Below are 25,203 nucleotides of genomic sequence, written 5' to 3'. Positions count from 1 at the left end.
AATATATTAAACACATAGAGATGCGAGCAGTTTATCAAGAAAGCAAATAAAAATGGGTTAATTCAATAAATTTATTTTTTTAAAAAAAAGATATGAGCAATTTATATAAGCAACTCCTCCATTTTAATCCAATTAACGTAAATACGTTTTTGAAGCTTAACAAATTGAATTTTTATTTCTCTTCCAATATAACACGTTAGATACACACTCAAATTCTCTTTCATGCACCACCTGGTCACTTCCCTGGTATAAAATTCAATCTCAAATTCTCTTCTGCAGCTCTTCCCATTTCCAAGCTATTTGAAGAGATCTAGTGGGGATATTAGCCTCCTGAACCATGGCAGCTAGCCAATACATTAACAATCTTCCTCCCAATTATCTTCCTTGTTTGGAACTCATTACCACCATAACCCTGTTATTCTTTCTCACATACCCTTCTGTTTCTTCACTTTCCTTCAACTATGAACAATTCAAGAACAGTGATCCAACATTGGAACCTAAAGGAGACGTTCACTGGGAAAATGGATGCCTGAACCTCACTAAGTTAGAGAAAGACAGCGTAGGGAGAGTCACCTACAGCGGAAATCTCCATCTTTGGGATGAGATGACAACAGGGGATGAGATGACAAGAAAAGTCACGGATTTTTCTTCCCATTTCTCCTTCATCATCAATACACAAGGCAAGACCACCAATCTTGGAGATGGCATAACCTTCTTCCTTGCCGCACCAGGCTTTCCCCTTCCGGATCCTAAAGATGGAGCCGGAATTGGCCTCGTGAGTCGTCTGCAATTGAAAGATCCAAATTACAGAAAGCAGCATCCTTTTGTGGCTGTGGAGTTTGACACCTTCCCAAATGTTGATTTGGATCCTCCTTATGATCATGTGGGGATTGATATTAATTCTCTGAACCCAAGTTATACTAAAAAGTGGTTCACTGTCAAGGATGGAAGAAAATACGATGCCATGATCAAGTACAATTCAAGTTCTTTCAATTTGAGTGTAAGTTTTATTGGGTATGAGAACGGCTCCAGAATTGAACAGAATTTCTGTCATATTGTCAATTTGGCTTATGTTCTTCCAGAGTGGGTTGAGTTTGGATTCTCTTCTGCAACAGGTTATTTACATGATGAGATCCATACTCTTTGCTCTTGGTCCTTCAGTTCAAGTTTAGACATCGTAGATCCGAACAATCAGAGCAAGATAGGACTTATAGAAGCATTGATCATAGGAGGAGGTGTTTTAATATGTGGAATGGGGTTATTTTGGTTTATAATTTGGAATACCAGAAGACGAAGAGGAGGAAGAATTGGTGCTTTTGGCTTTGAGCTAATAAGCATGGAAGATGAGTTTCAGAGAATGACAGGGCCGAATAAGTTTCCATATAATCAGCTTGTCAAAGCAACCGACAACTTTACACAAGAGAATAAGCTTGGAGAGGGAGGATTCGGTGGGGTTTACAAAGGGTTCATAGAAGAATTGAATAGCTATGCTGCTATTAAAAGGATATCACAAGGATCTAAGCAAGGGGTGAAGGAGTATGCGTCAGAGGTCAAGATCATCAGCCAACTGAGGCATAAGAATCTGGTTCGACTGATCGGTTGGTGCCATGAGCACAATGACTTAATGCTGCTTTACGAGTTCATGCAAAACGGAAGCTTAGATTCTCATCTCTTCAAAGGCAAAAGTCTCTTGACATGGGAACAAAGATATAACATAGCTCAAGGCCTGGCCTTAGCATTATATTACCTTCATGAAGAGTGTGAACAATGTGTGGTTCATAGGGACATAAAAGCAAGTAATGTTATGTTAGATCCAAAATTCAACGCAAAACTTGGAGATTTTGGGCTGGCTAGACTGGTGGACCATGCAAAAGGGTATAAAAGAACAGATCTAGCAGGAACCTTCGGATATATGGCTCCCGAGTACATCTCCAAAGGAAAGGCCAGTAGAGAGACTGATGTGTATGGTTTTGGAGTCGTCGCTTTGGAAATTGCTTGTGGGAGAAAAGCAATCCAATTTAGTGCCAATGAAGAACGGGTTTTACTTGTGGATTGGACTTGGGAACTCCATAGCAGAGAAAGTGTTCTTGAAGCAGCTGATCAGAGATTGTGTGGAGACTTCAACGAGCAAGAAATGCAGAGGTTGATGATGGTGGGATTATGGTGTGCTCATCCAGATCATATTCAAAGGCCTCCTATGAGACAAGTAGTTCAGGTGCTTAATTTTGAAGCTCCTTTACCTAATCTGCCATCCCAGAAGCCTGCACTTCCAAATGATTCTGTTGGAATCAGTGACTTTATATCTTCAAACTCTTCGTCAAGTACTAGTGCTTCGAGGATCAATCGTACCTTCCCTTTAAGTGATGGCTTTTTCACTGGCTCATCACAATCAAGCATTTCTCCAGCAGACCCCATTCTGCATACATACTAAATTGAGACGAAATCTGTTCTTATAATCTTTTATGTAGTCTTTTCTGCTGGACATGAGAATTGAGATTCTTTTTTTGTTTCACATTTCATCTGTAGTTCTGGCAAATTGCAGGTAGAGAGCTAATTATCTGAGAGGAAAGTATTAGAACCTATTTTAGGACTAAGAATATTCATGGGAGATCATGAAAAAGAAGTATATAGAACAAAATATAGCACTTGGGCCTTAGTGAGGACGGCCACCAAGTTCTGTAATTTGACATCAGAAAAATGAGAATTCTGAAAAGCTAACTCTGTTAGGCGAATGAATGCCAAGACTTAAGTATCACTTATGATCTCTTTTATTGCATAAACAATGGAGGGGATTATAAGATTCGGATAGCCTGATAGTAGCTGAGAAAGAAAGTTAAAAGAAGCTTAGTGGTTTATTATTATTATTTTTCTAACCTCTTAGTGAGGAAGCGGGTTATAAGCTCAGTAAGAACACAAGGAGAAAACAGATGAAAACAAGATTAACTAACTAGTACCGATGCAATAAACTAATACAATATCTCAACCCTCCTCACCACTTGTTTCCTGCTCTTGTTATACAGGAAGCAACAAGATGCCAGCCTCCGGAACACCAATTCAATTTCCATAGCTATTTTTGTAAATGTAAATATGGAGAAGGACCTTAGAACCAAAGGGTTTCCGTCTGAGTAGGAGTAATATAAAGTATATGGACTGTAAATTTGATAGAAGGCAAGTTAGGAATGATTTCAAAGTAAAAATGAGAAATCAAATCGTACCATAAGTGACAACATCCAGGTATTTGAGATAGATTATACAAACTAGTTGTGAACTAATGAGAATGTTATAATATTGAATAAGAGCTGTGTGATTCAATTGGAAAAACGTTATAAGAGTTATTTGAGTGAAAAGTACTTAATAAGTTTAAAAAGAAGTTTTATCTGACTATTTTAAAACTAATTATGCAGCATGTCTCCAAATATTTGGTAATTGACAAAGCATAGGTCGTTTGATCTATGTAGCCAATCTCATCTAGTGGGGTAAAACTTATAATGGTAAACTCAAATTAGAGTAGCTTCAAGCAAATTTCAGTTCAGTTTGGCAAACTTTAAACCAAAGACACACTATATTTCTGAAACTACTTTCCCAATACAGTTTCAGTTCTTCCATAACTCACCGTAGGTTCAGTTTCTACTTCATTACAGATAAGGACATTGAACAGTATCTCAAAAGAAGGCGTACAATAGATATCAACCAACATTCAAAATGCTCATCCATTCTTAGAGGGAAGTACAAAAAATCAGAACGGGTTTAGCAGTAAATATTTAAGATGTTCTAAAAATTTTCTTTATACAAATTTCATGTGAACTTAAAGGGAAGCCTTAGAGCAACTGGTTAAGCTGCGGTATCAGCCTTTAAGATCCGGCCCTTCACTGGGACGACCTTGTGCACCTGGCTGTCCTTTAATAAATTTCATATGAACCTGCTTATGAAAAACCCATCTTTTTTTTTTTAATTGAAAAAAAAAAAAAACCATACTTTACCTCACTCAATGAGGAGTAGTTGAGATTTTAGGTGGGTAGCTTCGATTATTGTTTTCTTCTTCTCCTTCTTCTTCCCACATCACCTATACCTAACCGCCGTCTTCAATTTTTATGTGTATAATATACTACCTCCAGTCCTAACTTGACTAATTTGAGAAGATTAAAGAAAGAAGTCAAGTTATTTGTAATAAATATGTGTTGTCTTTCCTAAAATATCTTTGTTAGTTAAGTGTATTAATTAGAGCTACTATTATTAGAAGAACTATTTTGAAAAAAATGCATAAATATGAGAGACAAAATATATTAGGGTCTTATATTTAATACCAAAATAAAAGTCAAACGACATCTTATATTAAAAATCGGAGGTAGTACTCTTTCGATCTTTAATATAGGACTTAATTGTTGAGTTGATTTTGGTTCTAAATATAAAATTCATTTCTCATATTTTTATCAGTTTTCTCTAAATTACCTCTATGGATACTCTCTCAACCATAATCAAGTAGAAGAGGAAGAGGGGGTATTAAGAAAGATGATTATGGTATTTTAAGAGAAACGTATCACATTTCTTATAATTAACTAACTTACCTAATTTTCTTAATCTAATCAAATTAGTTAAATAGATCTTATATTGAGGACCGAAGGAGTATCTTACAAGACTTGAGATTTATTTATTTTTTAAATTTTCTTCTCTTGGTTACGTAATGCGTATATTTGAGTTTAAAATAGGAAAAATCCCACAAAAAAAAAAGTCCTTAGAATATGGGAAATTTCAGATTGGGTCATGAAATTTCGAAAATGACAGAATGGGTCAGTGACCCAATGTGTCATTTGTCAAATTAAGAGGAATTGACAACTTTGATCTCATTTGCATTCATTCACTACAATGATTTAAGGAATCATTATAAGGGTTTAGGTGTTACCTAGATTCGTGTAGCGAATAACTACTCACTTTTTCATAGTCAGGTGTCTTGTTATTAACTATAACTAATTTTGTAATCACTAGAACAATGTAAGCATTACATATATTTGTGTAGAGAATAACTACTCATTTTTTATAGTCAGGTATCTTATTATTGTCAGGTATCTTATTATTACAACTAATCTTGTAATCACTAGAACAGTGTAAGCGTTACCTAGATTTGTTTAGAGAATAACTACTCACTTTTGCTTAGCCAGGGGCAAAATTGTCAATTTGCCTTAATTTCACAAATGACAATTAGGTCAATGACCCATTCTGTCATTTTCGAAATTTAAGGACCCAATCTGAGATTTTGTATATTCCAAAGGCTTTTTCTGGGATTTTCCCTTTAAAATACCCATATTTGTGGTCTTAGAAAAGGAAAACATGCGTTGTTATTACTTATGACACCAGTAATAATTTTCTTACAACTGGTTTAAAAAAAAAATTCTTACAAGGTCAACATAATAATGATTTTTCTTAAAAGATTACGTCCATAGTTTGTGACGATTTGTTTTGAATTTTAAACCTTTTATAATATGGAAAAAATTAGCAGAATGTTATTAAAAAAAAAAAAGATTGCGCATCACTTATGCAGTTATGCTCTCAAATGTCATTGCAGAAGATACCAGTGAACCCCTTAGTCGTTTAAAACGGGTTTATCATGGTATATTCTTTTACTATTGTTGTTGTTATTTATTCCCAAAAAAAAAATGTGGAGACGAGTTAGACAAATTAAAAGAATAAAAAAGATCAGTAAAGCTTTACATTTTTCGATTTATGAATATTGTGACTTCCTTTTTTTATATTTGTTATTATTGATTATTAATGTTGATTTATCAATTAAAAATAAAAAATAAAATGTATACCAAATTACAGAATTCACACTGATTTGTTGATACAATTATACTTTTAAATGGTCGTGCTTATAACAAATTTATAAACTTAAATAGCACACTTTGGCAAATAGTTATATCACAATATGCAAATATTTGATACTCATTCCATGATAATTTTGGCCCTGAAAATAAAAAAACAAGATCATGGTTATTCAACTATAATTAATGATATGATTTCATAATTTTGGCGAAAAATTATAACTAAAATTTTTCTGTAACTGCAAGCATTAGGAATATTGAAATTCTGGCAGAAAATTACCTTTGATTGATTATGAAAGAAAATAATAAAGAGAATCTATCTATTATATTTAAAAGAAACAATTTAAAACGTTATTACCTACTCCTTATTATCAGTATTATTACGGCCATTTAATTTTAATAATTTGATGTAACGGTAATACAGTAGTACATATCATATGTACCCCACCTCTGTTTGTCCGCCTCTGAACTCGCCAGTCCGCTCACTCTTCGTTATCTCTTCTCTCTCTCTAGTCATAAGCCTCCCCACTTCATGCTGATGCTTATCCATTTTTTGCCTTGAAAAGCTGAGATTTTTTTTCTTTTTTTTTTGGGAGATTCGTTCCTTTCCTCTTTCACTCTATATTTGTCGGAATTTCCTACCGCCAGATGCAGATTCCGGGTCGTTACTGTGTGTTGGTTTCTGTATGCTCTGTTATTGAGTTGTATGTTCTCCGAATTATGGTGGGGTTTTGGGTGATGGACGTTGCTTCGATTTTGAAGTTTTTGAATAAGGCGAGTGAAACTGGATTTGGGTTTTTCCTTCGAGGAAGTTTCTTCCGGGTTCTCAATGGATTGGCGATGCTATTGATTTTTATGCTGTGTATGAAGTTTTTGCATTTTGGTTGGCGTTTCAAGGGTTTGATGCGTTTTCTTAGTGAATTCGGATCGAAACCCAGAAATGGGTTTTGTTTTAAGGATGGCGTCGTTGAAGTCTGTGCCTCGATGATCACACATTTGAAGTGTAGCCCACTGGAATCTTCTCTGAATCCGAATGTAAACAAAAACAAATCAATCTCTGGCAAAGAGAACGCGAAATCCAACGATGATGCTGACACATATTTCGATATCTCTGAAGAGAAACACGATAATGAAAGTGAAGTTCATGATGAGGATCAGGAAATCGACGTAATAACATTAAGAAAACTGGTGAAGACTGAAAGGAAGCGTGCAGATTCAGCCTATGCAGAGCTTGAGAGAGAAAGGCGAGCTTCTGCAACAGCAACAGAGGAAGCAATGGCGATGATTCTTCGTCTTCAGAGTGAGAAAAGTTCAGTAGAAATGGAAGCAAATCAATTCCGCAGAATAGCAGAGAAGAAGCAACAATATGCTCAAGAAGTGATTGAATCATTACAGTGGATTATTATGCAAAACGAATCTCAGATTAGTCTGTTGGAAGATAAACTGATGCTGCATAGAGAAAAAATGAGACAATATGTGAATGAAGATGAAATGGAACAGTTTGAAGAGCCTCACGGTGATGATGATGCCCATAAGGCCTTTCCAGATTTCTCTGTGGATGATGATCAATATGACCCACTAATTAGCTGACTTGAAATGTAATAACAGAACTTGTAAGTACTGAAGTTTTCTTGCTATACAGAATATATTCAGCTCCGTTTTCTTCTGACCTGTTTTTGTTCACAAATGTATATTGTACTTACTCATAACAGCGATCATTAATAATAGAGGAGGCTTATATAAATTTGTCATATACTTTTTTCTCTTGTGACAACTTTTTCATATCTTCTCCTTTCATGGGTAATTGATCTCAACTTTGTAAATGGATTTCACTGAAGCACTTCACACAGCGAGTATGCTAGTCACTTATGTTTTGATTTTTGAGATTCTCCATCAAGCAATATATAAGCCTTCTATGACTATGTGTCTATAAGTTAACGTTCAAAACAAGTGAAAGCTGGGAGAAGAATTGGAATTCTTATAGCGGGATATACTCTGTCAGTGACTGTGAAGCGGTGAGATAATGAATTACAACGTCTTTATCATGTATTCAATAAAAGACCATCATGAACAAACATGTCAATATGCTACCACAATTTTATTCTGCGAGACTCGTTTAACAGATGTTTATGCATTGGTTTGAAGGTTGGCTTGATACGTAATGAATTTTTTTTCATCTCTCTTGCAAGAAACGTGGTCTCAGTTTATTGTTAGAAGGACATGTCATCTTGAACTCCGGCAAACAAGGCTAGATTCAGTTCTAGAAAGGAGTAAAGCAAGTTTAAACCAAAGTGAGGTATCAATATTAATACTATAACAACAAGCTTTATGTCATCTAGTGGGATAAGACTACATTGATCGCATGACGCCATTGTAGTACATCAACAGCCAAATTTTTAAATGTATTATTGATTAAAAAGTCTCGTTCAATAACCTAATTAAATGTTCTTCTTGATCTTCCTCCGTCTCTTATAAGTTAATATTAATACATAAATGTAAAATATATGATAAAACATCAAACTACTTATAAGTCACAACTCATTTTAAATTCGTTTTGAAACATGGGGCCCAGCATCTAATTGATTGAAAAAAGAAATATATCGAATAGATATAGCAACATCTCGTTTTTTTTTTCCTGATAAACATAAACTAATCAACTTTTGCTATTAGAAAAAGTTAAAAGACCACACCAACATCGGAACTAATTGTCTTAGGATTCCAAAAATTATTGACGTTACCATTAGACTTGAATTATTTTTAACACTTGTGAATCTCCTTCCAAGACTGGTGATCTCCTTCCGAGACTTATTTAAGTAAGTGATGAACCCCTTGTTGAAGCACGCCATATTCAGGTCTGAACTGCCAACACCCAAAAGATCCTGTTCCTCACAGATCCCACCATAGAGCTTTTCCAGATAGCGGCATTAACGCTTATCTCTCCTTGTATATTGGAATCTGGCAGCCACCCAAGTGACCTGACGACACTATCATTAAATCTGACCCCAATAAATTACCCAAAAAAGGGCCTCAATGAGTAACTTGCTTCGCTTCTTAATCTTATTTTTCTTCAAACTCTTACGGTCCAGCCTCCTGTTCCTGTCGCAGGACTATAATTATGAATAGCCACCTTGGTCTGCTTGTCAGTACAGCTACATCAGACCGGTCTCTAATATGCCCACAAGGTCACTAAAGTGGTTGCTTGAATCTCCTTAATGTACAGTTTGATTTCCAGCTTTCCAGATACAGAGAATTAGAATAATATGGGACTTTACCTGGCACACCTATTTTTGGTAGTTTCAGCTTCTATAACTTCATCCATAATAACTCCGCGGGCCACTGCAGATAGTGATGAATTTTACATAGGGCCACCACAGATGGTGATGAGAGTCTTTTGCATCGCTAAAGCACCATTTCTTGCTATCCTTAATACGGGCATTTTATAGTCTGCTCCCGCCTGCTGCATGAAAGAATTCAGAGCTGTTCCACAACATCGTTTTCATAACATCTAATTTCCTGCCTCAATTTGGCTGAATCCATAGCATTTCTTTAATCTTCGGAGTTTCATGAATTCTCTCCCTTGTTTTATATCATGCCAACGACCGTGTTCCGCATAAATCATATTCAACAAGGTATAATTGGCAGCATTTTCTGGTTCAGATCTTATAAGGTGTGGGGCCAGCATTTCTGCAATATCCAGTCTTCCATGAAGCTTACAAGAAGATACCAGAGAGCTCCAAATTCGTGCACTAGGTTTCATTGGCATCATTGTCAATATCTCCAAAGCATCTTCAATCTTCCCTGACCTTCCTAGAAGGTCAATTTGGCATGCATAATGCTCTATCGTTAAAGGTAATTTGAAATCTTCACTTATTTGTTTGAATAACTTCTTTCCCTCAGCTACAAGGCCAGAATGATTACAGGCAGATAAAATAGCAAGGAAACAGATGGAATCTGGCTTCACTCCTTTGTCTTTCATATCATAGAAAAGTTTTAAAGCTTCTTCACCACATCCATGCAGGCCATAGGCACTGACCAAAGTACTCCATGAAAGTGAATCTTGCTTCGGCATCTCTTGGAATATCTTGTGTGAACCATGAAAACAACCACACTTAGCATACATATCTATGAGTGCATTGCCGAGGCAGATATCAGAATCTAAGCCAAGTTTCAAGATATAGCCATGGATTCGACAACCATGCCTTAGAGAAAATAAGACAGTGCAAGCAGAAACTACAGCCAGCATTGTCACAGAGTTTGGTTCAATTCCCTCCAACATCATCTGTCTGAAAAGCTTCAAGGCACTATAACCATCCCCTCTTTGAGAATAGCTGCCGATCATTGAACTCCATAACACCACATCTCGATAACTTGACTTTTTGAAGATTAACTCAGCAAGATGAAATGATACCTCAAATTTAGAATACATATTCATAAGAGCTGATGAAAAACTATGGTCTGATTCGAACCCACTACGGAGTGCATAACCATGAATCTCCTTTCCATGCTTGACAAGGCCTAGCTCTGCACAAGCTGGTAATAAAGAAATTAATGTTACTCTATTTGGTTCAACTCCCTCACGCTGCATTGCCCTGAAAAATGCAAAAGCTTTCTCATAATCTTGATCACAACTGTACCCAGATATCATAGCAGTCCATGAGACCTCATTTTTCACCTTCATTCCATTGAATACACGCGAAGCCATTAAAGAATCATTGCATTTAAAATAGAAATCCACCAAAGCCGTTGACAGAAAAACTGACTCTTTTTCTTCCATTCTCTTGTCAGCAATAACAAGACCGTGAATCTGTCTTCCTATCCTCAAACCTATTTTTCCGCACATGGATAACAAACCAGCTAACAACTCTGGTTTGGGAACAAGATCAAAAGAGTACATCTCCTTTAACGTTTCCAAAGCTTCTATGACATACCCATTTTGTAAATAACAATTTATCATGGAATTCCAAGTGAGGCGGTCTCTGTGAGGCATCTTGTCGAACACTTTACGTGCCGATTGAGCATCTGAGAACTTGGCGTACATAGAGATGATGGAATTGGTCAAAACAGTCTCTGAATCCAAGCCTGTCTTGATAAACCCACAGTGAAGCTGGGAACCGAAACCATGACACTGTGCGAAAGAGCATGCCTTTACGACTGATGGAAGAACAGAGGAAATGGCGTAGAAGCCATCGACATGAAGCTCCTTGTAGAACTCAAGCGTTTGGTCATAAAGACCCTTTGAAACCAAACTTTTAATATGGTTTGATGATGCTGAGGAAGTTACAAGTTGCGCAAGTGGCAATGTTAGCTTCATCGGCGAAGATTCAGTGTATGCATAGCCGTTAGCTGCTCCAATTTCTGATCAGGTGTCCTAATAATTCTTGCTCTAGTTGCATTATTGGTTTTTCCATTTTACCTGATGATATTTGAAAAGATGATATAGCAATTATTTTAGACATAAAATTGATTCTCTTTCCAGTTAGAAGTTCCAATACACTTTAAACATTGAAAATTTAAAATGAAATTTCTTTTGAAAATTAATATTATCTGAGATTTATCCTTTTAATAATTAATTTTCAGAGATTAAAGGACATCAATTTCATAATTCATAGTCTTATAATCATGTAAAAAGCTACATTCGTCATCTCAAAATATTTTTTCATACATATCTAGCACTCTAAAATATTTTATGATATATCTAGCACTCTGAAATACTTTTCAAATGCTTTTAGCACTCTTAAATATCTATTTTGCCTTGATGTTAAATGTATCAAAAAATATTTTTTGGTGCATCTAAAATATTTTAGGTATTGAATGTATTAAAAAATATTTTATAATACTTATAATCTTAAAAAAAATATTTTAAAATACCAGATTTATTGTAAAATATTTTAAAATAATTACTTCCAACTGCTGTGTGCATACCTTTATCCTCGCGTAAATGCTACTTAAAATTCATAATTAATTGGTCACTAGGCGGCCCAGGCCCAATATTTGAGGGAGAACGCCTAATGAAGTTCGGTTTCGGGGCAGAATCGTCGCCGTTGACAGATACTTGACGGAGAAGTGGGATTCGTCGCCGGAGGTGACTGCGGATACAGAAGCGATTCAATACCGGTGCGTTAGTGTGCGTAGGAAGGGAAATTATTTGCTTTCTAAGGTTCGCCTTTCATATATCTGAATCTCTCTTGTCATCGAACCTTTCAACAATGCGATTATAGCTGCTGTCTTTGGCTATTGCATCTGTGAGCAGAGATTTTCGTAAGAGAGGACAATTTGCTGATTTCGGCTGTACAAATTTGTTCTTCTTCTTCTTCTTCTTTGCAAATAATTTGTTTCTTTCAATCTGTGTAACCATTTTAATGTTCCATGTATGCAAATTAATTTTCAATGCGTTCAACTTCTTCGATGCATCATACTGCAACCTTCTTCTCCTTTCGACGAAATTAATTTTAAGTTGGGTCTATTTAACACAACCATAATCCTTCTTGGGTTACTGGACAGAAGGACATACCAGCTGCTTCATATTTTGTAAGGCCAAAAAAAGACACTTAGTGAAGTTTTTGAAATAGGTCTTGCTAACAATACATCCAACGGTTGCTGACAATATAACCAATGTAGCCGACTCCACCTAATCAGATAAAGCTTCTTGTTGTTATCGTCATTATAAGTTCATTGTTATATTGTATATGCCATCTGTGATTTCATCCTTTTTATATGAGAACTCCGTTTTGTCACCTGTGGATGTGGATGTAAGAAATTACAGAACTACATTTGATTGCTTGAGCTGGATATCAGCATATGCATTAGAATAAGCATGAACTATTTTACAGGGATGCTGTTTTCTTTTCTTGCTTGATTGGTGCTCTTTTGTTCCATGGATTGATCTGACTAAGGTTTTGTTTTAATCAAATAAACTTGTTAAACTATTTTACAGGAACGCTGTTTTCATTTCTTGCTTGATTGGTGCTCTTTTGTTCCTTTGATTGGTCTGACTAAGTTTTTGTTTTAATCAAATAAACTTGTTAATTAGCAGGTACATGCTTGATTTTACTGAGCTTATTATTCACCCTTCTGTTGCACATGAATTCTAAAATTGAAATGATGATCAAGAATCATGATTTCCCAGAAATTTTTCCTTTATAAAAGGTGTTGCTGTCTTACATTGTCTCAACTTCTTGATGATCATTCCGTTGCTGAGATAACTTTTCAGGTATTGAGTCTTTTAGAGGCATGGATACTCCGAAGAACCAACAGGAGAGGCAGACTTCATCGGCTGCTACAGCCTCACCTGTTCCCTCGTGTCGAAAGAAGAAGAATGAGCAAGCTACTTTTTGGGAAGATGTGAAGGATCACATTGATGAGTTTGTCAATGCTTCTATGGAAGAACACAAGACTTGCTTTCAGAAAACCATTCAAAAGGTTTGACTCTAGAAAGCTTTTTTCCTCAGGAACTCTCGTATATTTGCATTACCTTCTGGTTTTGCCTTTGAACTGTCTTATGATATTGTGTGGTTATGGATCGTTTCAGATGTTTGGTTTGTCCAAAGTTGTTGCACAAAGGAACTCTGATGTTGCCAAAGAAGTTGAAAGCTCTCTGCCTCTTCAGACAACCGTCCAAGAGTAAAATCCAAGACTTTTGACCCTTTCGTTTGGACTATATATAAATATCCTACTTCTGGACAAATTAGAAACAAATAATCGTTAGACTTTAATTATAAGTTGGAGAGATTATATTAAAAAAATTCATAGAGAGCAATACTATTCATTAGACATGAGTGGTACCTTTCATTTTTAGACTTTATGCAATGTATAAGTCTCTTAATCTAGTACAGTTAAATGCTGGGAAGCTGTTTAAAACCAAAAAGTAAATTGAAGCAGCTTCATCTTTGGGTTTGCCAGCTATGTGCTCCTTCCCTGCTTGCTTTTATATTTACATTTCTCAATATGTCAAATGTTGAATTGGGTGCTAGGTTTTTACAAAAGGAAAAAAAAAAAAAGGGGATTGGAGGTTTGCTTAGTTTGGTAGTATAGTTTAATTTCAACAAGCCGGTGTCTTGCTATTGAGAAGTGAGCAGTTTCATGACAGACTTGGATTCTCTCCACTACCTTCCCATCCTCTTCCCCTCCACTACCCTTCTTTTCTCTTCACAACCATTGGATCAAAATTCCAATGGTCCAAATTTAACATCTTATAAAAATAATGTTATTAAAAAAAATAAATTTAAACTGTTAAAATCTAGTCTGAACAGTTTACAATTGTACTAAAAAAAATTTGCTCTATAATAACAGTCTATAGTTATGAACTGTTCAGATTAGATTTTAACAGTTTAAATTTATTTATCTATTTTTTATCATAATATTTATTTTGATAAAATGTTATAAAATATTAAATCTGGACCATTGGAGTTTTGATCCAATAGTTGTGAAGAGAAAAAGAGGGTAGTGGAGGGAAAGAGGATAGGAAGGGTAGTGGAGAGAATCCAATTCCGTTTCATGACACGATGCTTTATGACTAGTTGACTAGTTGTTCAGTTGGGTGTTATGAATGTCCTAAATAATGCCATGTCGAATCCAGCTTATGCATCTTTGTGGAAAGGAAGCCAATTGTTAGCAAGGCTTGTTTGGATTAATATGTTGTGCAAAAGTGAGTTTAATTATCGTAATGTGATTTACATGAAGATACTTTTTGGTCAGTTTAATATAAACTTAATTCGACAATATATTAAAATGAAAGGCCACTTTTATGAGAAAGTCAAAAGCTCCAAAAATCAGTTTTGGTTTTAACTTATTTTGGCCAAAGGGCTATTTAATCTCAAAGCCATTCCAAGCATCATTAGGGCTCAATTAGCTTTTTGGATTCGAAAGTCGGTTAAAATAACCAAAGGTCATCCAAAATAAAGCCAACTGACCCGTAATACATTAAATTTAATTTTGGCTTTGGAGTGTCAGATGAATGAATTCAATAATTACAACACAAACCCAAACCTAAACGCTTCATGAGAAGGAGAAAAGAGTGAAACGCTAATGACCTTCGGTTCTAGTGGCACCAACCTACCTAGGTCACGGATCCAAACATGTGCTATTATGTAGAAGCGTGTTTTATGTGTTAATGTATCTGTGTGTTCCCTAAGTCAAAATGCTCCCTCAATGTAAGTAATTAAATATAAATAAATCAATACAAATTATAGCAATACATTTGTTACAAAAATTGAGATATGGCTTCAAACGTTTGAATTTCACATGATTTGAAATCTAAATTAATGTAATTGGGGAGTTACCACCCTAACAAATTAATAACTAATCAATTTGCAAAAATGAGGAGTAAATGACGTTGGGTTTTTTTTGGCATTTTCAATTCATTACACAATTTTTCCCAAAAATTTTACACTTCTTACGTGGTGAAGTCTGCCAACATTAGAATTATAGGATGCACCTAATTTCATCTTTGCACCCCTGCTTTTATATATTATATAGATATCACATGCCGCCTAAATAATATACCACCATCCAAATTAACTAAGAAATATGAGATATATAAAAGATAACCAATAATATTTCATGTTTGAATAAAATCTTTAATTCTTTTTAACATATATGATACATTATATGTTTAATTATTTCTAATCCCTTTTATTGTTAAACAATTTTTAAGATAAATGACTGACCAAATTCGAATTCAATGCCTTGTTTTTGTTTTGGATTCGCCGGCAAAAGGCGCGCGCACTGTTCACCCAGAATGTGGATATGATTTCAACGAAAACAAAAAACCAAACAGCAGCATGAGTCAAAACAGAAAACAGCATATTCTTAACTTCAATATTTAATACTCCTCCGGTCCTTAATATAGGACCCAATTCTTAAGTTGGTTTTGGTCCTAAATATAAGACTCATTTATCATATTTATCAATTTTCTCTAAATTACCCCTATGGATACTCTCTCAACCATAATCAAGTAAAAGAGGGAGAGGGGGTATTAAGAAAGATGATTATGGTGTTTTAGGAAAAATGTGTCACTTTTCTTATAATTAACTAACTTACCTAACTTCCTTAATCTAATCAAATTAGTTAAATGGGTCTTATATTAAGAACCGGATGAGTATTAAACAAGAAAACGATTTTTTAAATTAAAGAGTCAATTTTCACTACAACGGGAAGAAATAGAAGAAACAACACTCAACAAACATGAATTTAAAAAAAAAAAAAACGTATGCTGACTTGACTTCTAGTTCGATGGTTATTTTGAATTTAACTAAGAGATATCATAACTTTCCAATCAAATAAATCAACAGAAAAATTTAAATTCTTACAATAAATAATCTCAGATAATATAACATTGCCAACTATATACGCTAACTATAATGATTTCTACATACAGTTCTAATAATTTTCAAAGAAATATGTTAATTTAATTCTATTTAAGTATAAAACAGGCCTAATAACATCATTTGTTTTTTAAAAAAAAGGTAAATAAATTATTCTTTCACCTTTAATTAGTAAATTAGTTTTTAATTATATTTTGTTATAACAGTCAGGATCATGAAACAGTAACGATAATGACAAATCCCCATATTGACACATTCATTTGTATTCCTATATATTCAATTAAGTAATTACTACAAAATCCAGATATGCAAACGGAAAAGAATTCAACTTTACATATTCAACTTCATGTCAAAAAAATCCAAATCTCAAATCTTACCATTCCCATATCTTCATATATAATTACACTCACACACCTACACACATATATATATTGGCCCTCATGATTGAAATTCATCAATACATTAAGAACTTTCAATCACAAATGAAAATCCTCTACAAGGTTTATCAAGTGCTGTTAAAGCCATGGTTATCATTGTTGAAGAACAAGAGGAAGAAGATTCAAAAAGGTTTCGTCCCAATCAATGTGGGTGAAAAGGAGGAAGAAATGGTTCGTTTTATGGTTCCAATATCTTGTTTTTCATCAAACATGTTTCAGATATTCTTGGATGAATATAAGGATTACGTTCAAAGCATAAGCCAAGGTCCTATACGCTTGCCCTGCTGCGTAATAAGGTTCGAGAAAATGCTTTACACTATTATCAAAGACGATAATGTCATTAGTAGAAAATAGTGACAAGTTTTACCCTACTAGATAAAGTTGGTTAAGTCATTAATCAATTCTTTATATTTATCATTTATTACTAGATATAATTGATAACTTTCTTAGGTGTTCTCTTTATTGATGTTTATATATATTGTATTTTAGCATATTCTAAATTCAAATTTCTATTATTTTTCTTAATTATTTATGCCATATTCTTTTGAGTTTATGTATATCATCCCTGTTTCAGATACGCACTTATTCTTACTGACAGTAATTTTATCATATTTGGAGTTCAAGAGAAAATTGTATTGTATAGGATATAACACAATTTCAATTCCTTGTATATTTTAGTTCAATTTATGGTAATTTGAAAAAAAAAAATTTTAATTATTATCTTCCATTCTTTCTCACATATCGCTTAAGACGTTTAGTTCATGTCAATATATAGACAAACAAGCTTTCCGAGGAGACGTTGCCCAACAATAGCTAAGATAAATGAATTAATTTACTTAATTTTAAATTATATACAAAAACATTTTTTTAGCAAAAAGATTACATACAAAGACTACATCGAATTAAGATTATAAGGAACACATGATTAATTTCTCCAACATGGCAGTACAAAGGCTAAAAGCAAACGAGGCATTCATTTCCTAATGAGAGTAGACATAAATACGTGATTTCATGGACACTTTTACAAAATATACATGCCCCTTCACAAAATTTTTCATGGGAGCATAATTAAGTCAACTCGAGATACTTATCTTACAATGATTGGCAGAAAGATCTAGATTATCATTTTAGCTCTGTAAATGTGGGGTTTGCACGTCTATATGTTTACTCAGAATTTCTCTGAGATACTCAGCTTGTTCGAATGACCCTTGAAGTTCCTCCCACTACAAGGAAACAAAAACAATGTTACCTTATTTTTCTCAGACAAAATGATTATCACCGTTAAATATCAAGTTCTTCAACTTGTCAAGTTGACAACCAAACAACTACATTGCCGTATAATGCATATGGAGCTGCTAAAACTTTATCTCATCATGAAATAGAATGATTGGTGTTATTTAATAAGCAAGAAATCTAGCATGGAGCATTGCAACATAACATACAAAAAACTGAATTGTTCGTGTAATGATAGGGAAATGATATGGGAAGCTGAGTGGTTAAGCTGGTTATTATCACCTACCAAGCTAGGAATGGAAGTTAGTTGATGAACCTAATCATAAAAGGGTCAAGCATTGGCAGGACAGGCAGTTTAATTGATTGATTAAGTTTTCTTCTCGAATCTCTTCCTCTCTTTCTTCTCTTTTCTATCTTTCTTTATAACATGTAATTTCATGTCATCTTCTATTTAAATGTCTGGAATGAGTTGAGCATAGGCACTTCTTTGTTTTTGAAGCGTCCCAGCTGGTCAGCTTTCGTACTCGTTAACAAAGATAAAATGGGACAGATGCAAATAAAGGATTATGATAGTCAATCTCTAATCACATAATATCATAAATTTGCAAAGAAACTTTGGTTTGGGTTCTGTATACAGACTGTGTTAACACAATACAAACTAATCTAGTGTATGGTAGCAACTAGCAAGCAAGCAATTCAGTAATAGAAGCATATTAACATATAGATTCAGGACCACAGAACCCAAAAAATGGTGTTATACATTCTACTTCATTTCTGTTCTCTAGATTATATTGATCCCAATTCTCAATTTTCTACTAAAAAACTATCAGTATGGTAGAAGTAAGATAAATAATTACCAAGAAATATAATATGTAAGAAATTACCTGTTGAAGAGACAATGATACAACTTTCCAGCCAGCAGCAGTAATGTATCGACGTTTCAGCATGGCATGTCCTAGAGGCACACCTACATCAAGAAAAGAAAAAAATTAAACTGACATCAAGGGAAGTTTTGGTTCAATAAGAAAAATGAAGGTTGTACAGTTTTTCCAAATGCCTGTACAAATTTATTTTACAGAAATAAATCCTCTACCAGTATTTCTTGAGAAATGAGTTGGGCCATCAATCTCCAGAGCAAGCTTCTTATCAATTACTACAGCATCCAAGGTGTAAGCATCCACAACATATTCTTTCACCCATTCAAGGCCGGTGCTAACAAGAAGACGTCCAACCTCTTTCTGAAATGAAGAAGTCATTTTCTGATTAAATCTCTTAGTTTTTCCAGCACGAGCAACTTTACCCTCAAGCTCACTGCTTAAAGATAGCTGAAGATGTGGGAATTCAAGCTTCAAGCACTGGTTGACAAGCTGAACCTGAGAAGCAAACATGACATCCTCCCTATATTGCTCTGAAATCCTTTGCTCCTCATAATGACTCAGAGTTTTCCAAACAAGCGAGAAGAAACTCCTATCCATTTGTCCAAATACGGCATAGGACCAAGCTATATTCCCAAGCTGATCCCTAGAGAAGGTGAGGACAGGAGAGACAAGAGATTCACCTAAGTCAGGATTTGCATCACTGATTATTTGTTTAAAATGATCTGATGTTTCTTCACTCATAGAATATTTAAATTGGCTTTCATCCTGGAAAACATCGTCTAGAGAATCAAATATAGGGTCTGCAGGTTCATATAAAGATGCAAAAGCCCACAAAAGCTGGGCAAGTTCTTGCTCTTGGAATGTATGAATTAAATCTGAAGCCCTTCTAGATAATTCAAAGAAAAGATCAGAAGCAGAGTGCTTCATCGAAGCAAAAGCACCAGCAATATTGGCAACATTTTGAGAATTGAATTCTCCTACCTTGGTCAATGCAACCTCTGCAATTCTATCCATTTCAGAAAAATATAGCAGTTCACCTCCAATTTTTGACAAAGACCAAGATATGTTAGAGATACCTTGTGCAGAGCAGTCATGTAATGCCGTCATTGCAATACTCACAAGCATAGACATCTCTCTTTGTCGAGCAAAAGCCAGTCTTCGAGATTTCATCATAGATACTTTCTCCATGTTCTTAGCAATACGATGAAGAGCAGTAGCAATATTCAAAGGAGAGAGTGGTGAGGGACTTAAGCCTTTTGCAACTGCCATGATAGTTTCAGAGGTGACCTCCAATACTTCTTCTGCAGTCTGTGCTTCTGTAATTGCTTTGTTCAAGTTGATTTCTTTCCTACGGTCAGATGGTCCAGAGAACTGAGACAGCCTATGGACAAACTCTTCCATTGTTTTCTCCTTCTTTTCCGAAAATAGTCCATCAGCCATCAAACTAACTGACCTTTTCAAATCATCAACATTGTCCAGAGGTTTGTTAGCTTGTAACACCAAGTCTTCCTCTGAACTATAATCAAGATCATCTTCCAAATCCTCAATTTTCTCAATTTTCTTTTTTGTCAATTTCTTCTTGCTCTTGTTTTTCTTTTTCTTTTTAACAGAGATCAAATCTTCCAAGGTATGAGCCATGCCTCTGGCCTCAATTGATTTAAGTGCAACCTTTCTTGCTCTCATACACCAATCCATTCCATCAGTTTCTTCAAGCAACTTTGATTTCTGTTCTTTCTTCCTCTTCTTGGGAGCTTGGTAACCATAGGGGTCAAGTTCCCCAACGAACTCTGATTCCCAGTCCACAGTTGATTCTTTACCTTCATCATCTCTATCCAATGCGGCAATAGTAGTTCTTCTGGAGATAGTGGCAGGGTCTCCACCTAGAAATGTGCAATTACTTCTCCCGGGATGGGGCTCAATTTTAAGTTTGAAATGACAAGCTCTGGTAATCAGAGGGAATGTACAACCAAATTTTGGAGTGAAACCAGGTTTTAAACAACTTTGATTAAGTAACGAATTCAGTATCCCTTCCATACTTGGTTTCCTGATGCTCTAGAAAACTGATTAGTTAAACCATGCAACTCAACTGAAAAGCTCGTTACAAAAAACCTTCTTTCCCACTCCCTCCCTATTAGTTAGCAGAATGTGATAGATCAGAAGTAGTCCTTGCAGAACATAGCAACCTGCAAACATAAAATGGTTCATCTTTCAATAAAATAAATATGAGGAAACAACAAGACATCATAAAACATATCCGTCTGAATTCCAAGTTAGTTTTAATTATAAATATAGCCAAAGACGAATCAACAAAATGAATATGTGAAATGATTCTAATAAATATCACTTCAGCTCAACCAAACCTTTGCTCACTCTTTCACTCATCCTGCCATCACATATAAGTGATTCTTTATGGTTATTTTCCTGTCAGCATCTCAGAACTCAAGGAACCATTCCATTACTTCAAACCAAACCCAACAAATGAGGATGCAATTCCACCATAAGAAAGAAGCTAAAATGCATGGGTGCTGAGATGGACATGGACACTGACATAACTAGAGGTTGATGGCACCAGCCAAGGCATGCCGTTGCAATACAGGTTCACACACACTCACAAAATAAATATTAAATACAAGTAGAATAACATGTATATGGAAAAATATTACCTCATTCATAGCACAACCCGTGATATGTACGATCACCCAAAATCCAGAATAAATTACATAAATTTTAAAGGCTCAGACAAACAACATCAACAAAAATAATCAAAGTGAACGTCATAAAAAATATTGTAATTGTCCAAGCCTTTAAATTCCTCTGCTTTCATTTCTTATGAGTTTGCCTCCTCCTTATCAACGAGATCCACAAGAGTAAAGGAAGCGATGTAAATATTTCCTATTTCCATTTTTGGGGTAGGAGAGTCGGTCAAAGATTTCCAAGTCTTAGCTCCAGGAGAATTATCTACGTCACTTTAAGTCAGCTCATCATCTCTGTATGCATTCTGCATCCAAATCTTCATCCATTCTGCCAAGCAGCCACTCATTGCTACTATTAGAATCCTTCTAGGATAGTGGGTCAATGGAACCTTGCTCAGATCTCTCTCTTATTGAATCTTTTCTTCCAGTATAAAAAGTATAACAGGAATGGAGAGACTTACTTGAAGTTATTATGTATCTTCTTTCACAATCCTATAATAATTACAAACACGAGGTCTTTCAACTATAATGGCAAGCCTATTATATTATTTCTTTTGGTATGGAGCTACGGTATTATGACAAAGGAAAGTAATTTTTCTTTATTAGTAAATGTAGATGAAAACTTTGTTTTCATGCCTTATTCGACTTAAACTTTCAAGCATACTCTGATTTCTTCCATGCCTGATTTCTTTCACCTCCTAAAAACACATGATAAAGGTTGCGCCAAATCTAGTTTTTCAGACCTCAATAACTATCACCACATTCATACATTCCGAAGTTTAGATACCATACCATAGAATAAATATAAAATTAATTTTGCAAAAAAGAGGATGATGCAGAATCAGTTGCATTTAAAAATGTATACTATTTGATTCAGAAAAAAGATACATAAGAGATGGCAATAAAATTCTGAAAAATCAAAAATCACATGTAACCAAATCATACGAAAATCCCACCTGACAACCAAAAATCAGCAAAATGAACTGGAAACAAAAAGGACGAACAAACCGCTGCCCTATCTTAACTACTAGAAGGAAGCAGTAAAATGAACTAGAAACTGTGTTGAAGGATGGAAATTAAGAACCTTGTTACAAAAAAGCAGCAAAATGAACAACGTCGTGCCGCAGCAAGCAACCACGCGAGATGTCAGCAACAGCCAGGAATGACTAATTTGATGTAATAAGGAAATGCATCGAGACAGAGCTACCTTATCGTGACTCTTGAGTAGACGAACACGAACTCACTCCCCTGCGACTTTTTTTTTTTTTGGGATAAACACTCCCTGCGATTTTTGGAGCAGGGAACACCGCGAGAAACGATACTCGACGACGGGGCCTGGATTTGATTTTTTTTTTTTTAAATAAAATTATGCATATCTGATAATTAATAATATTAATAAGTAACTATTATCTACAATAATTAAAAATTATTTTATTGTTTTTATTAATGATATTTGATATATTTATTTTATTGATGGACTATTGAATAAATTTTCAAATATTTATAATTTTATTTATTTACAACATGTACAATTAACAATTGCACTTTTTTTTTTAATAAATAACAACAATAACAGTAAAAAGATAAAATTGTATGTATGCCTAATTATAATCCATTCAGAACTAAGAATAAGGTTTTTATAATTAAAATAAAATAGAAATATGTCAATATATTTTATTTGTAAAATTATAATGTAATATAAAATATCTAAAATATAAAATTCACAATAACTTCAAATATTAAAATGAATTTTTTTCCCTTTTAGAAGTGAGGTGATTTATAATTTATAACCGTAGTTCAGAATTCTGACAATAACTTCAAATATCACTGAAGACTTATTTGGAATTGTGATTGAATTGTTGAAAAGTAACTTTTTAATAATGAGAAAGATTTTGTCTTAACACGCATGAAAATGTTTATAAGGATCTACAGTTACAAATAAGCCTAGGTTGTTAATATTTTGGAGGAGTTGACAAGCTATAATTACTACTACTTACAATTCTTAATATAAGAGTTCGTTTAATTTTTGTTTTGATTTTAAATATAAAATCTCAATCTACTTTGTCTCTCTTATTTATCTATTTTTTAATATAGTCTTTATAATACCTATTTATTATAAATAAATAACTTAATTAATTTTTTTAATCTACTCATATTAGTTAACTAATTTTTATATTAACAACCAGACGTAGTAATTTGGATTTTGATAACTTATTCATGAAATATTGACAAGTTGTGTTTCAATTTTAATGAGGATTCTCAAATGCACTATGAATATTGACAATCTCTCTCTCTCTCCTTCCTATAAAAAGATCAATTATATAAAAAGAGAAGATTATACAATGAAGATAAGTGTTGTGGATTTAGGAGATTGGCTTAAGGTGCAAATTTGTTTTGAAAAATTTTACTTAAGAGTGTTGGGTACTTAAAAGTTTTTTTTGAAGTAAATTAATCTTGAAAATTTAACATCATAGCAATATTGTTTCTTACTATGAAAAAACTAACATTAACCATTAAAATAGTGGCGTTGACTTTTAATATTTTTAACAGCAGGAGATAGTATTATTATGATTTTAAATTTTCAGAACAAATTTACTCCAAAAAAAATTTCACGTAACCAACCCATGCTCCTAAATCCAAGGTGAAAACTTTCAAAGCAAAATTGTATCAGAAACCTTGGAAAATTTATAAGACATTAGTATTATAGAGGAAATGAGGGAAGAAAGATTTAAACAGAAAGTTGATATCATTTTTTAATGTGGCACTATAATCACAATGGTCCAATGTGCTACGGTAATCAGAATGGATAAGAAGACTACGAAGCAATTCTTTTTGCACGTGACTGGCATTGAAATGGTTTGAGGATACAGAGAATGTTGTCGCAACTTGGATTAAGTGAGGGCAACATCAATATTAATAAGAGATGAAAAACAATTTGTTCTTTAAACATCAAGAAGTTATAGCTTGGTTTTTAATAAATTTTTTGAATGGTTTTTTTTAATGAAAAGTCAAATTCAAATTACTCCCTACAGTCCATAATATGAGAAGTGGGTTAGCTTTTTTCACATATAAAAAAATAGAAGTTTAATCATTAAATGTGTTTTAAAATAATAGAGCTTTTCTATTTTATCCCTAAAAATTGTAACATTACCTTTAATGTTATACTTTTATTTTCTTTCATTTCTTTTCTATATTTAATAGGGATAAAAATAAAAAAAATTATATAAATTATCTTGACAACATCTTATATTTTAAATCACGATTTTATTCTGACCAACGTTTTATATTATGGTTATGGTTAGAATAACGAGCACATGGACTGGTAATGAAACACACGACCAGAAACAGCACAACGTACGACATCATGTCAAAGAGGTAAGACACTTTGGGAGTCCCCCCATAAAACACCACACCATAGGCCTTGCAATATTCCATACTCAAAAATATGAGCACACTTACCATCCACCACACTAAATCCATAAATCTAAGCAGGGAACTTCATGGAGATTAAATTCTGGAAACTCCACAAAACATGTTGACATGCAACAAACTGCAAATCTAACTAGAAAAAGTGTGCCCAACCGTAATGCCTAACCACTATGCCAAGTTTCAATGAGATAGCTAGTTTTACGAGCACCAAACGCATAATCGTATGAATGGCGGTGACGAACACAAAAACTCCCAGTTTTCACCATTGAAGTTGAAGAAAACTGAACAATACATGAAGAACCAGCTCTCTTGAAGTCATGGAAATCATCCTTATTGATAATTTCTTCCTTACATATTCACAAACTGTGATTGAAAGGCTGACAAGTTGTTATTTG

At 34.2% G+C, this 25,203-nt stretch overlaps 5 protein-coding genes across 7 annotated transcripts; 3 read left to right on the top strand and 2 right to left on the bottom strand.

Annotated features, from left to right (window-relative positions):
• Positions 1–337: 337 nt before the first annotated feature.
• LOC114713554 (L-type lectin-domain containing receptor kinase IX.1-like) lies at positions 338–2,512 on the top strand. Its single transcript, XM_028898231.1, has one exon. The coding sequence runs from the start codon at positions 338–340 to the stop codon at positions 2,429–2,431; it is 2,094 nt and encodes a 697-aa protein (XP_028754064.1). The 3' UTR covers positions 2,432–2,512.
• A 3,875-nt stretch (positions 2,513–6,387) lies between these two features.
• On the top strand, positions 6,388–7,560 carry LOC114713550 (protein FLOURY 1-like). Its single transcript, XM_028898225.1, has one exon. The coding sequence runs from the start codon at positions 6,465–6,467 to the stop codon at positions 7,404–7,406; it is 942 nt and encodes a 313-aa protein (XP_028754058.1). The 5' UTR covers positions 6,388–6,464; the 3' UTR covers positions 7,407–7,560.
• Positions 7,561–8,779: 1,219 nt separating this feature from the next.
• LOC114713553 (pentatricopeptide repeat-containing protein At4g31070, mitochondrial-like) lies at positions 8,780–11,127 on the bottom strand. Its single transcript, XM_028898230.1, has one exon. The coding sequence runs from the start codon at positions 11,125–11,127 to the stop codon at positions 9,322–9,324; it is 1,806 nt and encodes a 601-aa protein (XP_028754063.1). The 3' UTR covers positions 8,780–9,321.
• A 690-nt stretch (positions 11,128–11,817) lies between these two features.
• LOC114713551 (uncharacterized) lies at positions 11,818–13,718 on the top strand. Of its 3 annotated transcripts, none has more exons than XM_028898228.1 (3): positions 11,818–11,930; positions 13,027–13,235; positions 13,345–13,718. In XM_028898228.1, exons 2-3 carry the CDS (start codon positions 13,047–13,049, stop codon positions 13,438–13,440), a joined length of 285 nt encoding a protein of 94 aa, XP_028754061.1. In that variant the 5' UTR covers positions 11,818–11,930; positions 13,027–13,046; the 3' UTR covers positions 13,441–13,718. The 3 variants fall into 3 exon arrangements, with proteins under 3 accessions (XP_028754061.1, XP_028754059.1, XP_028754060.1); XM_028898226.1 differs by having other exon boundaries at positions 11,818–11,973; XM_028898227.1 differs by having other exon boundaries at positions 11,818–11,973; positions 13,015–13,235.
• Positions 13,719–17,458: 3,740 nt separating this feature from the next.
• Positions 17,459–22,643, bottom strand: LOC114713549 (RAP domain-containing protein, chloroplastic). Its single transcript, XM_028898223.1, has 4 exons — positions 22,464–22,643; positions 18,902–20,869; positions 18,693–18,775; positions 17,459–17,798 (listed from the first exon to the last, which is right to left on the bottom strand). Exons 2-4 carry the CDS (start codon positions 20,718–20,720, stop codon positions 17,703–17,705), a joined length of 1,998 nt encoding a protein of 665 aa, XP_028754056.1. The 5' UTR covers positions 20,721–20,869; positions 22,464–22,643; the 3' UTR covers positions 17,459–17,702.
• Between the last annotated feature and the right edge of the window lie 2,560 nt (positions 22,644–25,203).

Source organism: Neltuma alba, unplaced genomic scaffold, assembly GCF_004799145.2.
Source record: "Neltuma alba isolate B1F8T4 unplaced genomic scaffold, ASM479914v2 tig00011435_pilon, whole genome shotgun sequence".
Lineage (NCBI taxonomy): Eukaryota > Viridiplantae > Streptophyta > Magnoliopsida > Fabales > Fabaceae > Neltuma > Neltuma alba.
Note: the sequence above shows the minus strand (reverse complement) of the source record. Positions and strands in the feature narration are given on the sequence as shown.

What these genes read in the sequence shown, in the direction of transcription:
- LOC114713553 (XM_028898230.1), bottom strand. Translation starts at nt 11,127, where the DNA reads ATGAAGCTAACATTGCCACTTGCGCAACTTGTAACTTCCTCAGCATCA.
- LOC114713554 (XM_028898231.1), top strand. Translation starts at nt 338, where the DNA reads ATGGCAGCTAGCCAATACATTAACAATCTTCCTCCCAATTATCTTCCT.
- LOC114713549 (XM_028898223.1), bottom strand. Translation starts at nt 20,720, where the DNA reads ATGGAAGGGATACTGAATTCGTTACTTAATCAAAGTTGTTTAAAACCT. An exon ending in TCATTTCTCAAGAAATACTG is followed by an intron (nt 18,776 to 18,901) that starts GTAGAGGATTTA and finishes TTCTTGATGTAG; the next exon opens with GTGTGCCTCTAGGACATGCC. An exon ending in TATCATTGTCTCTTCAACAG is followed by an intron (nt 17,799 to 18,692) that starts GTAATTTCTTAC and finishes GTTTCCTTGTAG; the next exon opens with TGGGAGGAACTTCAAGGGTC.
- LOC114713550 (XM_028898225.1), top strand. Translation starts at nt 6,465, where the DNA reads ATGCAGATTCCGGGTCGTTACTGTGTGTTGGTTTCTGTATGCTCTGTT.
- LOC114713551 (XM_028898228.1), top strand. Translation starts at nt 13,047, where the DNA reads ATGGATACTCCGAAGAACCAACAGGAGAGGCAGACTTCATCGGCTGCT. An exon ending in TTCAGAAAACCATTCAAAAG is followed by an intron (nt 13,236 to 13,344) that starts GTTTGACTCTAG and finishes GGATCGTTTCAG; the next exon opens with ATGTTTGGTTTGTCCAAAGT.